Genomic DNA, 15294 nt, shown 5'->3' with positions numbered 1-15294 from the left:
GTTTGTTCCGAGGAGTTTACCGAACTAATGGTTACACCGGGAAAGGGAACCGGTAAATAAAACACGATAATACTGAGTTCCATCCGTCATTCTGCAGCGTGAAAGAATCTCTTCTGCTCTTTATTGCCATTAAATGTATTTCCTCCCGTGGTGAGCGAGTAATAATCTTTATGCTGCACACATTTAAATCCCACATGTTGTGTCATGTGAGTCGAGAGGGGAGAGAACACGCAACTGAGAGGAGTTTCTTCATGAACTTTACTGGACTTTAAGTCACACACTCACAGGTACCAAGAACCAAAGAAGAAGAAAACTGAGGCGGCAGCCGGAGAGGCAACGCGAGGAGCAGCCATAACCGATGCTGGATGATGTTAGCATGTTACATTATGCGTAACATAATGCGTAACAACATGCTAATGTTAGCATGTTGACATAATGCGTAACGACATGCTGATGTTAGCATGTTGACATAATGCGTAACGACATGCTGATGTTAGCATGTTTACATAATGCGTAACGACATGCTAATGTTAGCATGGTAACATTATGCGTAACAACATGCTAATGTTAGCATGTTGACATAATGCGTAACGACATGCTGATGTTAGCATGTTGACATAATGCGTAACGACATGCTGATGTTAGCATGTTGACATAATGCGTAACGACATGCTAATGTTAGCATAGTAACATTGTGCGTAACAACATGCTAATGTTAGCATAGTAACATTGTGCGTAACAGTAGAAGAATAAGGGCAGAAAAATAATTCAACGAGATTCACCGAGAAACATCACACTCACGTCTCGTCTCTTTATTTATTTATTATATATATATATATTAAACTGTTTAATTAACTTCTGTTTGTCAAAAACCGACAAATAAGTTCAATCAAAGCATATACATTTTTTTTAATCAATTTTCTAATTTAAATGGACAAATTATAAACAATTAAATTAATGTAACTATAAATATATTCAAGTAAAATAAGGGTTCGATTTAACAATAAATTAATTAACAGAAAGCTTTTGTAAAATGTGTTAAAATAAAGCACTTCGTTGATGAAAAATGAATTTAATCAAACTGTCCCGCAGCTTAATTATCAAATTAATTTAATTCACTTGAGAAGTGACTTCAATCAAGAAAAACACGATAATAAATGATCATTTATCATCATCTTCTAAAAATCCCGATGTGTTTTTAGAATTTAGTTGATCGTTAAAGAGATTCTGTAAAAGTGGGGAAGCTCCCCCCCCTCCCTCAAAGAAAGTCCCCCGTGCTTTGAGGTCTGAGACAGAACGTCCACTAGGACCAGCGGGGGGGGGGGGCACAGTGTGACCAGGTTGGGGGCACGTCGGATGTCATCATTGCTGGAGCGTCTCCCTCCAGTCGAAGGAGTGGTTCGGTCCGTGTGTGAGGGGGAGGATGGGGGGGTCGACCAGCTGCCACACCCCCGTGTCTGCCTGCTCCTCGCAGCAGCAGAAGCCCAGGTAGGGGATCTGAGGAGCAGGGGTCCGGTTTAGGTTGGGAGGGAAATGTGTCACACGGGAACTACTTTCTTCCCTTTAAGGGCAACACAACATAATCTCTATTCAACATCATTAGATGATCAGGAGAAGACTCCCGGTTGATGCCAATATTCTCTATTCCTTTAATGTAGTTATAATAAATATTGCATTTTAATATTTATCTTTGACCTTTCGGACTACTTGGATGAAGTCCTTGGCGCTCTGAGGGCCGCGGCCCTGCAGCTGGCGCGTGCACGCCTCTAAGGAGGAGGCGTGGGCCACGATCAGCACATGGTTTCCTGAGGAGGGGGGTGGAGGGGGGAGAGGAGGAGGGGGGGAGGACAGCGGGATAACAATATCATACAAAACGTCAGTACAGTATGTTGTAAAAAGTTAAGCCATAGTAAGAAAAGTATTTCAAAATGTGACGGTGAAGTCCTGAAAAATGAATGATGTTGTAAAAGTATGTAATAAAAAGTCATTTTAATCATAGCAGTGAAATACATAGAAAATAAGTAGTCATGAGGAGAAATGTGAAAAAAGGGTAAAATATAATAACCGGCGAAAGAAGAACAAAACAAAACCTGGTGCAGCGTCATGATAGAAATCAAACGCTGAATCAGTGAAGGAGGAAGAAGCAGATCGGTTTGTACAAACAGAATAAAGTCACATTGAACTGTTCAAGAAGTCAAAGTATAATTATGAGTCTTGTTTGTGCTCACCTGCGTTCCTCCTGTCAGACAGGATGTCTCGGGTCACCTGGTGGCTCCGCCTCATGTAGCTCTCGTACGACTCGGACGCCGAGAGCGAGTCGACCGCGACCAGAGGCCTGAGAGGAGGAACACGGAGAACAGTACGAGGTGTTGCCTTGTTTTACCCACCTGTACGAGGTGTTGCCTCGTTTTACCCACCTGTACGAGGTGTTGTCTCGTTTTACCCACCTGTACGAGGTGTTGCCTTGTTTTAACCACCTGTACGAGGTGTTGCCTCGTTTTACTCACCTGTACGAGGTGTTGCCTCGTTTTACCCACCTGTACGAGGTGTTGTCTCGTTTTACCCACCTGTACGAGGTGTTGCCTCGTTTTATTTACCTGTACGAGGTGTTGCCTCGTTTTAACCACCTGTACGAGGTGTTGCCTCGTTTTACCCACCTGTACGAGGTGTTGTCTCGTTTTACCCACCTGTACGAGGTGTTGCCTCGTTTTAACCACCTGTACGAGGTGTTGCCTCGTTTTACTCACCTGTACGAGGTGTTGCCTTGTTTTACCCACCTGTACGAGGTGTTGCCTTGTTTTACCCACCTGTACGAGGTGTTGCCTTGTTTTAACCACCTGTACGAGGTGTTGCCTTGTTTTAACCACCTGTACGAGGTGTTGCCTTGTTTTACCCACCTGTACGAGGTGTTGCCTCGTTTTAACCACCTGTACGAGGTGTTGCCTCGTTTTACCCACCTGTACGAGGTGTTGTCTCGTTTTACCCACCTGTACGAGGTGTTGTCTCGTTTTACCCACCTGTACGAGGTGTTGCCTCGTTTTTTTTACCTGTACGAGGTGTTGTCTCGTTTTACCCACCTGTACAAGGTGTTGCCTCGTTTTATTTACCTGTACGAGGTGTTGCCTCGTTTTTTTTACCTGTACGAGGTGTTGTCTCGTTTTACCCACCTGTACAAGGTGTTGCCTCGTTTTATTTACCTGTACGAGGTGTTGCCTCGTTTTAACCACCTGTACGAGGTGTTGCCTTGTTTTAACCACCTGTACGAGCTGTTGCCTCGTTTTAACCACCTGTACGAGGTGTTGCCTTGTTTTACCCACCTGTACGAGGTGTTGCCTTGTTTTACCCACCTGTACGAGGTGTTGCCTTGTTTTATCCACCTGTACGAGGTGTTGCCTTGTTTTACCCACCTGTACGAGGTGTTGCCTCGTTTTATCCACCTGTACGAGGTGTTGCCTCGTTTTATTCACCTCTACGAGGTGTTGCCTCGTTTTATTCACCTCTACGAGGTGTTGCCTCGTTTTATTCACCTCTACGAGGTGTTGCCTTGTTTTACCCACCTGTACGAGGTGTTGCCTTGTTTTACCCACCTGTACGAGGTGTTGCCTTGTTTTACCCACCTGTACGAGGTGTTGCCTCGTTTTATTCACCTCTACGAGGTGTTGCCTTGTTTTACCCACCTGTACGAGGTGTTGCCTTGTTTTATTCACCTGTACGAGGTGTTGCCTTGTTTTAACCACCTGTACGAGGTGTTGCCTTGTTTTATTCACCTGTACGAGGTGTTGCCTCGTTTTACCCACCTGTACGAGGTGTTGCCTCGTTTTACTCACCTGTACGAGGTGTTGCCTTGTTTTACCCACCTGTACGAGGTGTTGCCTTGTTTTACCCACCTGTACGAGGTGTTGCCTCGTTTTAACCACCTGTACGAGGTGTTGCCTCGTTTTACCCACCTGTACGAGGTGTTGCCTCGTTTTACTCACCTGTACGAGGTGTTGCCTTGTTTTACCCACCTGTACGAGGTGTTGCCTTGTTTTACCCACCTGTACGAGGTGTTGCCTCGTTTTAACCACCTGTACGAGCTGTTGCCTCGTTTTAACCACCTGTACGAGCTGTTGCCTTGTTTTACTCACCTGTACGAGGTGTTGCCTTGTTTTACCCACCTGTACGAGGTGTTGCCTTGTTTTACCCACCTGTACGAGGTGTTGCCTTGTTTTACCCACCTGTACGAGGTGTTGCCTTGTTTTATCCACCTGTACGAGGTGTTGCCTTGTTTTACCCACCTGTACGAGGTGTTGCCTTGTTTTATCCACCTGTACGAGGTGTTGCCTTGTTTTATCCACCTGTACGAGGTGTTGCCTTGTTTTACTCACCTGTACGAGGTGTTGCCTTGTTTTACCCACCTGTACGAGGTGTTGCCTTGTTTTAACCACCTGTACGAGGTGTTGCCTCGTTTTACCCACCTGTACGAGGTGTTGCCTCGTTTTACCCACCTGTACGAGGTGTTGCCTCGTTTTAACCACCTGTACGAGGTGTTGCCTTGTTTTACCCACCTGTACGAGGTGTTGCCTTGTTTTACCCACCTGTACGAGGTGTTGCCTTGTTTTATTCACCTCTACGAGGTGTTGCTCCGTTTTATTCACCTCTAGGAGGTGTTGCCTTGTTTTATTCACCTGTACGTTGCATCTACGCTGAAGTGCGCCGCGGCCAGGTCGGCGGGCGGTATCCACGCCGGCAGCGAGCTCCCAGAAACCCACTTGGTCCACTCAAAGAGCCCCGGCTCCACTCGCACCCTCAGTTTGCCCTCCTGCTGCAGACCTGTTTGAAATGAAGCCAAGTCAGTGGAGTAAAAGAGCCCCATGAGTCCGGCGGCGTCACCCGGAGAGAATCTCCACCTTTCAGGATGTTCTGCGCCGTCTGGACGCAGCGCAGAGACGGCGAGCAGTACACCAGGTCGATGGCTGCGTTGCTCTCCAGCAGCGCCTCGCCTGGAAACACACAGATCAAACACACCCTGAGGGGGCCGACTCTTTGGTCATGTGACTCATGTGACTCATGGATCCGTGGGGGAGGAGGGGGGGCGGGAACATACCGACTAGCTGAGCCTGCGTGGACCCAAAAACGGTGATGGGGGCGTCCATTTGGTAGTCCCTCTGCCCCCCCCACAGCGGCAGGCAGGGCGGCATGTTCAAGTTGGAGCGGACGTAGCGACCTGCGGAGCCACAAGAGGCCGTGAGGGGGGGTTGTTTTAACCTGGGGGGGGGGGGTTCTCACCTTTGCTGTCAGAGCAGAGGGAGAGCCAGTGTTTGCCGAAGACCACGTCCATCCTCTCACCGTGCCGGCACACAAAAAGAGTCCGTTTGGGCTGCCGGGACGAACCGGCGCCGATCCTTAGGACCTGCTGCCGAAGAAGAGGCAACGCTCGTCACCTATGGACACTTATGGGACACTTATGGGACACTTATGGGACACTTAATTGAGGAGAAGGGAGAAGACAAGGATGAAGAGGAGAAAAACAACACCTGCATCGGATGACAGGTGACACTCGGGGTGGGCGTGTCTCCGGGCCTGTCGGAGCGTCGGCCGTCCGGCAGCCCGTCAAATGCCCCCCTGTCCCCGGGCCCTTGGCTGAAGAAGGAATGGGAGCTGAGGACGAGCAAGGACAAGACAATAGACAATTAAGATTAAATGCTGTCGCAAAGAAGGAAACCCCCCCGCGCCCCCCAAAAAACGCCTCGGACCCGTGAAAGACCCAGGCGTCGGACTCGTCGGCGAGGCCCACGTAGTTCTCCGGCAGCAGGCCGGACAGCCCGGAGGCCAGCGAGGTCCCGTGGACCCATCCCTCGCTGGTCCCGCCCTGGTCCAGCGGAGACGCAAAGACGAAGTCGCCGGGAGCCAGCTCCAGCTCGTCCTCATTCTGCGGCGCGTAGGGGTACACGGCCCGCAGGGTCTACGGGACGACCACCGAGCGAGGGGCTTTAGGTTAGTAGAAGGAATATTTATAATATATATATATGTATGAATGTACATATGTATAGTGTATCAATACATTACAATTTAAATATACATAATACATATCAAATATCTAGTATCAGATACACAGTACATAAATATCTTCGAATTAATTAATATTTTTTATTTGAAATACTTTAAAATAAATTTTACGTCGTGGTTGGCGAAACGGATGTCCCGGGAGAAGAGGACCGCCAGCCAATCACAGCCCAGCTTGACCTCGATGCCCTTGGCCAGTTTCTTGAGAGGCGGCAGGTGATTGGCGGGGAAGTTGTAGGCCAGAGTCACATGGAGCTGCTTCCTGTGAGGCTCCACGTGGACCTCTGGAGACCAGACGGACCATTACATGGTGATTGACTAAAGGGGGCATTGTGGGTAAATGCCTCTCCACGCCGCTGGTTCCTACCCGCCTTCCTGGACGCCTCCGTGGCGAAGTCGGCTGCAAAAAGCTTGAGGACGTCGGCCGCCTGCTTCTCCACGAAGAGGCCAATGAAGTTGGAGGAGGTGTAGAGATCCAGAGGGAGAGGAGACGGGAAGCGACCTCGCCACTGCTGGACGGAGGCCTTGAGGGCCTCACACAGGGCCTCCACCTGGGGGTCCGCACACTGAGGGGCCAGTGGGGTAGTAAAGGAAGAGAAGGAAGAAGAAGATCTGTTTGTTATGCTAAAGTCATTTGTAGTCAGACGACCTTTGACCCTGACCCTCCCTTGGGGGCTCACCATGAAGAACTGGCACAGCGTGATGTGGGCGAAGATGTTGTGGGCTTTGTTCTTGCCACACGTGACCCGGCTCTGCTGCCAGAAATGAGAGAGCTGGTTCTGAAGAGGTCCGCTGGGCCGCAGGTAGAGCACGAACTCTCTGGGCAGAGGGTCGTCCAGGAAGGGGTCGTCCAGGTGGGAGAAGAGCCTGCACCCCCCCCCAAGTGTACACATATATACACATACATGTGTGTATAGTTTGTTTTTTAACTACCGCTCTGTAATATGAGCGTCTAATTCACTGCAGGAATTTGGGAGATTTGTCAAATATCTTCACATGCTTCATCTTGCAGATGTCTTTGGGTAAACAGCTCGGACTTTGTTATTCTGAGGTAAAAAAACGGCTCAATGACGGATCATCTCCATGGAAAGGTTCTGTAATAATCTCGTTCACAGCGCTCCCCCAGCAGGGGGCAGCACCCCTCACAAGAAGTACCTGAACTCACCAGTCACACGCTGCCTGCACGCTGCGACCGCCTGTGGACACCAGAGCCTTCAGTCTGCAAGAGACAGAAGCAGGTTGATCATCAGCCGCCAGAACCACCGGGACAACCAGCGGTGTGTTCAGGGACCCTCTTTTCTTTTCACCTACTGTGTATCTGTGTTGATTGTTTGAATACAGATCTAATAAAGATGAATATCTGGTTCAGCAGATTAACAGCTTGATATTGTGAATGAATCAGAGGTATGAAAACATGAGTAAAGTTCACAGCTTCTGGGGTACGTTTGTTTTCTCTTTCGTCATTACAGAAGACACGTTGCATTCACTGTCTTCTCTCTCCGGCTGAAGCGAAGACGGAGAAACTATTACCCACAACCCCTTTAGGAAGCAAGCGGCCAGCTAATTGGCTAACGAGTCTCTGAGATGTGAGGAAGGAGAGCGTCCTCTCACGTCTTGTTTTGTTGTCCACTGTCTTACTGTCACAAACACAGAATCAAATGATCTAACCCCCCCTCTGGAGATAAGAGGTGCTCCTCCTTCCTGGGGAGGAAGCGGCTTGTCCCGTGGCTTTGTTAACCACTGCGGGCCCTGAACACACCACACACCTGATGTGTTGGGGTTTGATTTAATCGCGTATTTTATTATTTGCTTTGTCATCATTTGGAACGCAGTCCTGGTGTGAACAAACCTTTTCAACACCACGCTTGGACTAAAAATATGTTTCCTCCTATGGCCCCTGAATGCATCATGTGGAATCCATTAGAAAAAGCAGCCAAATCCAAGCTTAAAACAACGTTCTGTTTCACACGTATCATTTTAAATTTCTCCCCAAACTGATTGCATTCTGTAAATAACATTAAATCCGGAACTATGACGTCATGATTGGTTCACCTGAGAGTCATGTGACAACAATTCAGTGAATCCTAAAGTGAGCAGCAGAGAGTAGACGTCACTTCACATTCCACAACACTCACTCACTATTACTGACTTATTTCTGCAGACCCGACTGCATCGAATCTGTTTGACGGACGTAGATCATCGGCACGTTTCATTTTAACACCCAGCACTCTGACCGCCTCACTCGCCTCCTTCCCTTAAGCTTGATGACAATACCTCAGGAAACGTGCCCAGATTAAACCCGTGAACACCTGGAAACATAAATCATAATGTTTTACATGACTTTGTGAAATAAGTGTTGAACTTGTGTTACTTGCCACCACTCTGACCGTGTTATTCTGCATGAAACACGGTCTTATCAGAGTAATCTCCACTTCCACCCACAGTGCTCCTGTTTCCACCTTTTATTTTGAAGAGAAATGAGACAAAAATGTGGATCAAAGTTGGTGTTTTTTACTTCGTACCTGCTTCTGAATCCCGGCTACAAGAACCACAACAGGAAGAACACGGATCTGACCAAGCGTGTGCGTGTCCGTGGGTTTGTTGTTTCACGCGGCGAGCCGAGTCGAACCCGCCGATCAGAGGACGAGCCCACGCGAACACACAGAGGAGCCCGGGGGGGTCACCAGGAGAGAGGCCCATCTGATGGGGGGTCACCAGGAGAGAGGCCCATCTGATGGGGGGTCACCAGGAGAGAGGCCCATCTGATGGGGGGGTCACCAGGAGAGAGGCCCATCGGATGGGGGGTCACTGAGGCCTCAAAGGCCTTGAAGGCAGCCGTGAGTTAGCGCCAGCCTGTTTGGCTAATATAAGGTTAGCATGTCACAAGTAGCAAGCTAACGAACTAGCCGGCTAATTGCGCCACTGGTTGATGCTGTAGGAGCAATTTCGTAGCAACTAAATGTCACCTTTTGCACGATGTCTCTTTCAAACATGTGAATGAGTCACGATGAGTCAGGAACATTTTGTAAAAACTGAATGTGTTGATTAACAGATTCATTAAAAAGTTGCTCCCCCGGGTATTAAAACATCGGCTCCAAGCATCCGGCGGATTCTGGCGGCGGCAGATGTTTCTCTGAGAGGTCTGTGAGATACAGATCCGTGTGGGATGGATGAATAAAAGGGTTTTGTAGGAAAATGTCCCAAAGTGATGATTTATTTTCTCAGAAGAGAGAAATGGGAGAAGACCGGCTGGTCAAACAAATGAACAAAGCAAGAACAATAGTCTTACTGGGGTTTGATGCGCGTGGTGACTTCCTGTCCTCTGGACAGCAAACCCAGTCATTCAACCGCCATCAAGGCCGTCGTTTGTGAGAAAACATCTTCTCTCCGTCGCCCCCCAGGAGTGAAAACAAAGTCAACCGTTGACTCGAACCTCAGACCGACGGGAAGGGAAAGAAGGCCTCAAACTAGCTAGCTGGCTTTGCGTGCGGCTCGACCTCTTTCTCCTGCTTCTCCTCCCCGAGGAGCAGAGCTTCTCCTCCAGTCCCTGGAGAACCAGGACTGAGAGGTGAGTGAGGCTCTGTGGTAGAACGAGAGGTTTTCCAAAGGGACTCTGGTGATAGAGACTCTACCACTTTACCATAACAGGTCGATTCATCATTATTCACTTCAACACGCTGTTTATTACCACACAGCGGCATTATATTTAGTTTAATTTAGTATTTGATACTTCTTTAATAACATGTCAGAGATAAGAGATTTAGTTTAGTCCGTCGTGGTGAAGTTGCGATTCACATCACACAATCTGCTTGAAGCCTTTAACCTTGAAGCTATGTGTTGCCACACACATACACATACACATAAACATCTATATACATATATATATATGTATGAGTATGTGTGTATGTTTGGTTTTGTGCCGTTAGAGCCCACCCATGTGAAACGGGAGCTCAAGCCGCCCAATCACGGGACGCCTCGTTGGGTCCCGCCGCTGTGGGAAATCTGCTTTATGCATCCTCACACTTCCTGTTTCCAAAGCCCCCCCGACCCCCCCCATCAGTGGTGGTTCACTGACTTCAGACGGGGTTAATTTAAGTACGTCAGAACCAGAAGAGCAACCTTTGTTTGTCAGCATTGTGTCCACTTGAGGCTCATCCGCTCAACCACAATAGAACCGATCCTGGATCCGTGTTTCCTGTGGGGCCACATATTGTTCCAGCCCCACAAACAACACTTCAGCGGGTTCCTCCACACCAGCACCAAAAGCCAGCGAGGTATCGCTGGATTTAAGCCGCCGTTTAGGACGAACAAACTTCAGTTAGAGTTTTTTCCGGTTGCTGGACGTCAGCGAGCACATCTGGAGTCACGTGTGCAAAACTCTGACTCCATCTGCACAGCAGCAGTTCATGAGGACCGAACTCCAGATCCTTTTCAGTGCTTGAACACAGTTTTCAAAACTCTCCACGCTGATCACATGACGTCATGACGCACACACAACCTGCACAACACTGTGGATCCACTGCACTTTGTTCAGATGCAACACGCTGCTGTCAGAACTGAACCACACATTCAACACGGAATGAGCCTCTAAAACACTGAGGATTCTATGCAGGTGAAAGTTGTTTTAGACCTGTTAGTGAACACACACACACACACGCATATATACATATATATATATATATATATATACTGCTTGGAGTCGTGTGTTGAGAGTTGTGTTGCTTGCAGTGAGTTGTGCAGGTGAGTTTTGCACACGTGACTCTTGTGCTCGCTGACGTTCAGCAACCGGGAACAACTGTAATGTGCTTTGCCTCCTTGTGAGAAGACTTAACACAAACTCCACTACACCTGCATGTGCTCACTATGGATTCATCTCCTGATGCAGGAAGCTCGTACAGCTTCGTCTGTGCACTGAAGCGACTCGTCCTCCTCACTCGGTGAATGTTTGAGGAGCTGAAACGAGAAGAGAAAACGACCTCTTCAGGGAAACAACGAGGAACTCGTTTCTGTTTGACCTGCCAGCTCGTTAATACCACACACACACACACACACACGCACACACGCACACACGCACACACAGTATGTTCATGGACCGATCTAAGGTCACAGTCCACCTGATAACAGTAGTTATGGTCCTGCTGCATTTTGCTTTCTTTTTCTGTCTGTCCACTTGGGGATTGAAGAAGAAAACCAGCCTTTATATTTATTATGTTACTACATTTTTACCACCTTTACTAGACACAGAAAACCATCTAACCTCATAACAAGCAGATATGAATCCCCACAAGCATTAATTCAACGTGTGCCCTCCATTAAATTTCTTTCTCCTTTTAGCTCCATGTTGGGTCTCTACCACCAATTAGTAAGTATTGATCCCATGAATTCACCGCTGCATTAGTAACATCTGGCTCATCCTCGGTAGTAACGTCCCCTCACATGTATATTTACTACTGTATCTGCCCCCTCCCTCCCCGAGTGGACCTGAGGCGCTGGACAATCTCCAGACGGCGTATTTGGCAAATTTACCACGGGGACAGATGGCTGGGTCACACACACACACACACACACACACACACACACACACGCACACACACACACACACACACACACACACACACACACACACACACACACACACTCACTCACACACACACGCACACACACACACACACACACACACACACACACTCACTCACACACATGAATATTCATTTCCATGAGACACGTAAACAGCTCAGTAGGAATCTTGTCCTTTGGGGATTAGGGGAATAAATGTGTCCATCACGTCTCTGTAGGCGGGGAAACGTCCCCCACTATCTGATCAAAGATCTGAGTGTGATCCATAAAGCGCTGGAGGATGTGCATCCATTAACGCGGCGCTCGATAAACTAAACCTCGGCCTCGGGGCGTCGCCGTTTCATCGCCTGTTACGACTGGTTGGAGAACCAGAGGAGAGCAGGAACCTGAGTGGGACTGAGGGGAAGCAGCTGTCAGTCCAACGGGCTCTCAGGTCCACATGGAAACCCACAGCTGGCTCAGCAGCTGGATGCCGACAGCTTAGATCCCCGTGTGATCAATACACGACTAACAAACCAAATGCATTCTGTAGGATTCTAAAACTCTTTTGACAATATTTATTGTCACGTAACAAAGAACTGAACACGTGTGTGTGACTGCAAATATAAACGCTGTTCTCTCAATTAACTGAACAAAAGTCGGGCTGCATTTAAAGATAAAAATAAAAAGTGAAAACTCACATTTGGACTTGACAGTCTCAGCAAATTATAAATAATACACGCAGACATTTGAAGAGTGTAATCGAGTACATACATGTGGATGGCCAGTGGGAGGATTAAGATCTTTTCTCTTTTTGCAGAAAATTTGTTCCTCGTTTTCCTCCCCGTCCCTTTCGCTCACTTTCTCCGTCTCACGCGTCTTTTTCTCATCATTTCGCCATCTTTCTTTTCTTCCTACCGTCTCTATTTGCTGCTGCCGCTTCCGTCTGATATCATCAGGATCATCGTCCTGCTGGAATGCAAAGACTCCAATTGGTCAAATAGTATCGTTGGTGCTTTAAGCCACGACTTTTAAACCCAAGGCTTTGTCACATTTTGCCCAGGGAGCAATTAGGGGTTAGGTGTCTTGCTCAGGGACACTTCGACATGGAACATGGGGCAGCCTGGAATCGAACCAACAACCTTGTGCTTCCTAGCACACCTTCTCTAACCCCTGCGCCACGACACGAGTCACGTGTTTTGTTGAAGACGACCTGGAGAGTCACGTCTTTGTGTGTGGAAGTCGCTGGTTGCTTTATTTATTTATCACAGACCTTATTGCCCCGTGCATCCACACTGCTGCTCTTCATCAAGGACACATTTGTCCCGTATTTTCCTCCACGATTTTGTCCCCCTCGTTTGTGGAGATCTCCCTCCATGAATCGGAGGCCATCCGGCGTCCTCATAGTCCGCCAATGACGGCTTGTACAAGCGCTCATATTTAAAAGCTCTTCAATCGGATCCGTTCTCTCGTAAACGTTCTTCCTTTTAATAACGGCCGTATTGTGCTGTGAAAACGGAGACGTGAGACTCCGTAAAGGACGTAGTCAGAGACCAATCACAGCCTGCTGCTGCAGGAGGCTGCGTCGCTTTACACGCTAGTCCAGAAAAATGGGTCGACGCACACAAGGAGGTGTGAAAAGACACGCAAGGGACACGCAAGGGGGGTCTTGCGTCTGCGTGTCCCTTGCGTAGCTCTGAACTGGGCTTAAAGCTTTGCCGGCAGCTCATTCCTGAGTGCGGCCAAGGATCATAAAGGGGAAGAGGGAGTGTGTTCTGGGTCAACGCTTTCCTGCCACTGGCGTTATCCGCCACACACAAACACACACACACACACACACACACACACACACACACACACACACACACACACACACACACAGATTTCAACAAGACTTCAAGAAATACGGACAGGAATAAGTTTAGCTGCTTTAACTGAGAGTCTTTTACTTGAATTCTCTCTCCTGACCAGCAGGGGGCGACTCCTCTGCTCCCATAGACGTCTATGAGGAAATGACTCTACTTCTCTGCAGTGACCAGCAGGGGGCGACTCCTCTGCTCCCATAGACGTCTATGAGGAAATGACTCTACTTCTCTGTAGTGACCAGCAGGGGGCGACTCCTCTGCTCCCATAGACGTCTATGAGGAAATGACTCTACTTCTCTGTACTGACCAGCAGGGGGCGACTCCTCTGCTCCCATAGACGTCTATGAGGAAATGACTCTACTTCTCTCTGGATTTATTCCCTCAGTAAACATTGTAAACATGAGTTTATGTCTCAGTCTCTAGTTTAAGTCTTCTTCAACACATCATGATGTTCACCAAGTAAAGAGTCCGGCAAACTGGATGCTTTAGGGCGGGGCTAAACGCTGATTGACAAGTCTTTACCAGAGACTACCATGGTCCTCCTCAATCCAGATTACTTCCTGTTTACTGGCTGCAAAAAACAATATGATAATGGCTGTAATCCAAGATGGAAGCATTGCGCAAGCTTCATAACTACAGTCCACAAACCAGTGGGTGACAATGTTGACCTCCTGACCTGAAGCAACACACCAACAAATGCGTGTCGCCAACACGAGGAACGAATCCTTGATGTGTTTATTACCAGCTGTGAGTGAAGCCGGCGTACAGTAGCGTTTACGAGGAGAGCCTGTGGCCCACGGGACGGATGTGAGGGCCAAAGTCAGAGACAGTCCCTCCATTCATCAACGGTAGAGGACACAGGGTGAAGCATATGACACACAGTCACGCTTCATGCATCCCGACCACCTTCTGAACATGACAGATCTCACTAATGAATCAAACACAACTTTAATAATGACTAATCTAACATTGAGGATGAAAATTTAATTAATGGCCGCAGTAAAATAATGACAAAAGGTAAAATGGTTGTAGGTTATTTGACATGTAACACTGGTTTATTATTCTACCGTTTTTACTACTTTATTCTCTTTAATTGCATATTGTTTATTGAGTTTTAAACAAAGTAATAAACCGACACGCACCGGCCGTGTCCCGCGTCACGGTGCCCGGATGAACGCTCCCTCTACTTACGCCCTCGGTCTCGGGAAGCCCATCGACAGCAGCACGTCCAGGTCGGAGCCCGACGCCTCCGAACCCGCCCGGTTCTGCCGCAGCCTGCGCGGGACGATTCTGCTGTGCAGGTCCTCCTTGGCGGCCATGGTCGAGAGCCCGGTTCCTCCGCCGTCCGCCTCCGGATGGTCCGCAAGGTCCGCATGAAAAGCACCGCCGAGCGGCCGCAGAGGGCAGGCAGAGTCCGCTACTCCGCCCACCGGAGGAAGAGCAGCGAATAGATCCGCTCCTCGGGGCTTTACAGCCGGGAATCCGCGGATCTACGCGCGGGGGCTGGAGGCGCACAACGTGGGACTCAACTGGTCGGAACTGTGTCCGTGCTTTTATTCACAAGGAAATAACATATAATATTAATAAAAAGGGGGAATTGCACATCTGGAAATATAGACGGTATGTATTAGGGCATTTTTGCAAATAATCTTGATTAAAATAAATAAAAAAAATAATGTATATATAATTTATTTTATTTTTTATATATAATATATATATATTTTATATATATATAATATATATATTATTATGTATATATATAATATATATATATACATTTTTTTAATCAAGATAGTTGCATTCAAATAGAGAAATATGTGTTAGGTTG

The 15294-nt window shown here is 48.0% G+C and overlaps 1 protein-coding gene across 2 annotated transcripts; it reads right to left on the bottom strand.

Moving 5' to 3' along the window:
* Positions 1–807: 807 nt before the first annotated feature.
* Positions 808–14889, bottom strand: ubash3bb (ubiquitin associated and SH3 domain containing Bb). 2 transcript variants are annotated; one of them, XM_078106287.1, is made up of 14 exons: positions 14658–14889; positions 7211–7264; positions 6726–6912; positions 6413–6611; positions 6160–6329; positions 5736–5944; positions 5517–5640; positions 5269–5395; positions 5087–5206; positions 4890–4982; positions 4668–4812; positions 2229–2335; positions 1696–1805; positions 808–1497 (listed from the first exon to the last, which is right to left on the bottom strand). In XM_078106287.1, the coding sequence occupies exons 1-14, from the start codon at positions 14783–14785 to the stop codon at positions 1363–1365; spliced, it is 1908 nt and encodes a 635-aa protein (XP_077962413.1). In that variant the 5' UTR covers positions 14786–14889; the 3' UTR covers positions 808–1362. The 2 variants fall into 2 exon arrangements, with proteins under 2 accessions (XP_077962413.1, XP_077962424.1); XM_078106298.1 differs by having other exon boundaries at positions 5269–5392.
* Positions 14890–15294: the final 405 nt, after the last annotated feature.

The sequence above is a fragment of the Gasterosteus aculeatus genome, chromosome 1, assembly GCF_964276395.1.
Source record: "Gasterosteus aculeatus chromosome 1, fGasAcu3.hap1.1, whole genome shotgun sequence".
Lineage (NCBI taxonomy): Eukaryota > Metazoa > Chordata > Actinopteri > Perciformes > Gasterosteidae > Gasterosteus > Gasterosteus aculeatus.
Note: the sequence above shows the minus strand (reverse complement) of the source record. Positions and strands in the feature narration are given on the sequence as shown.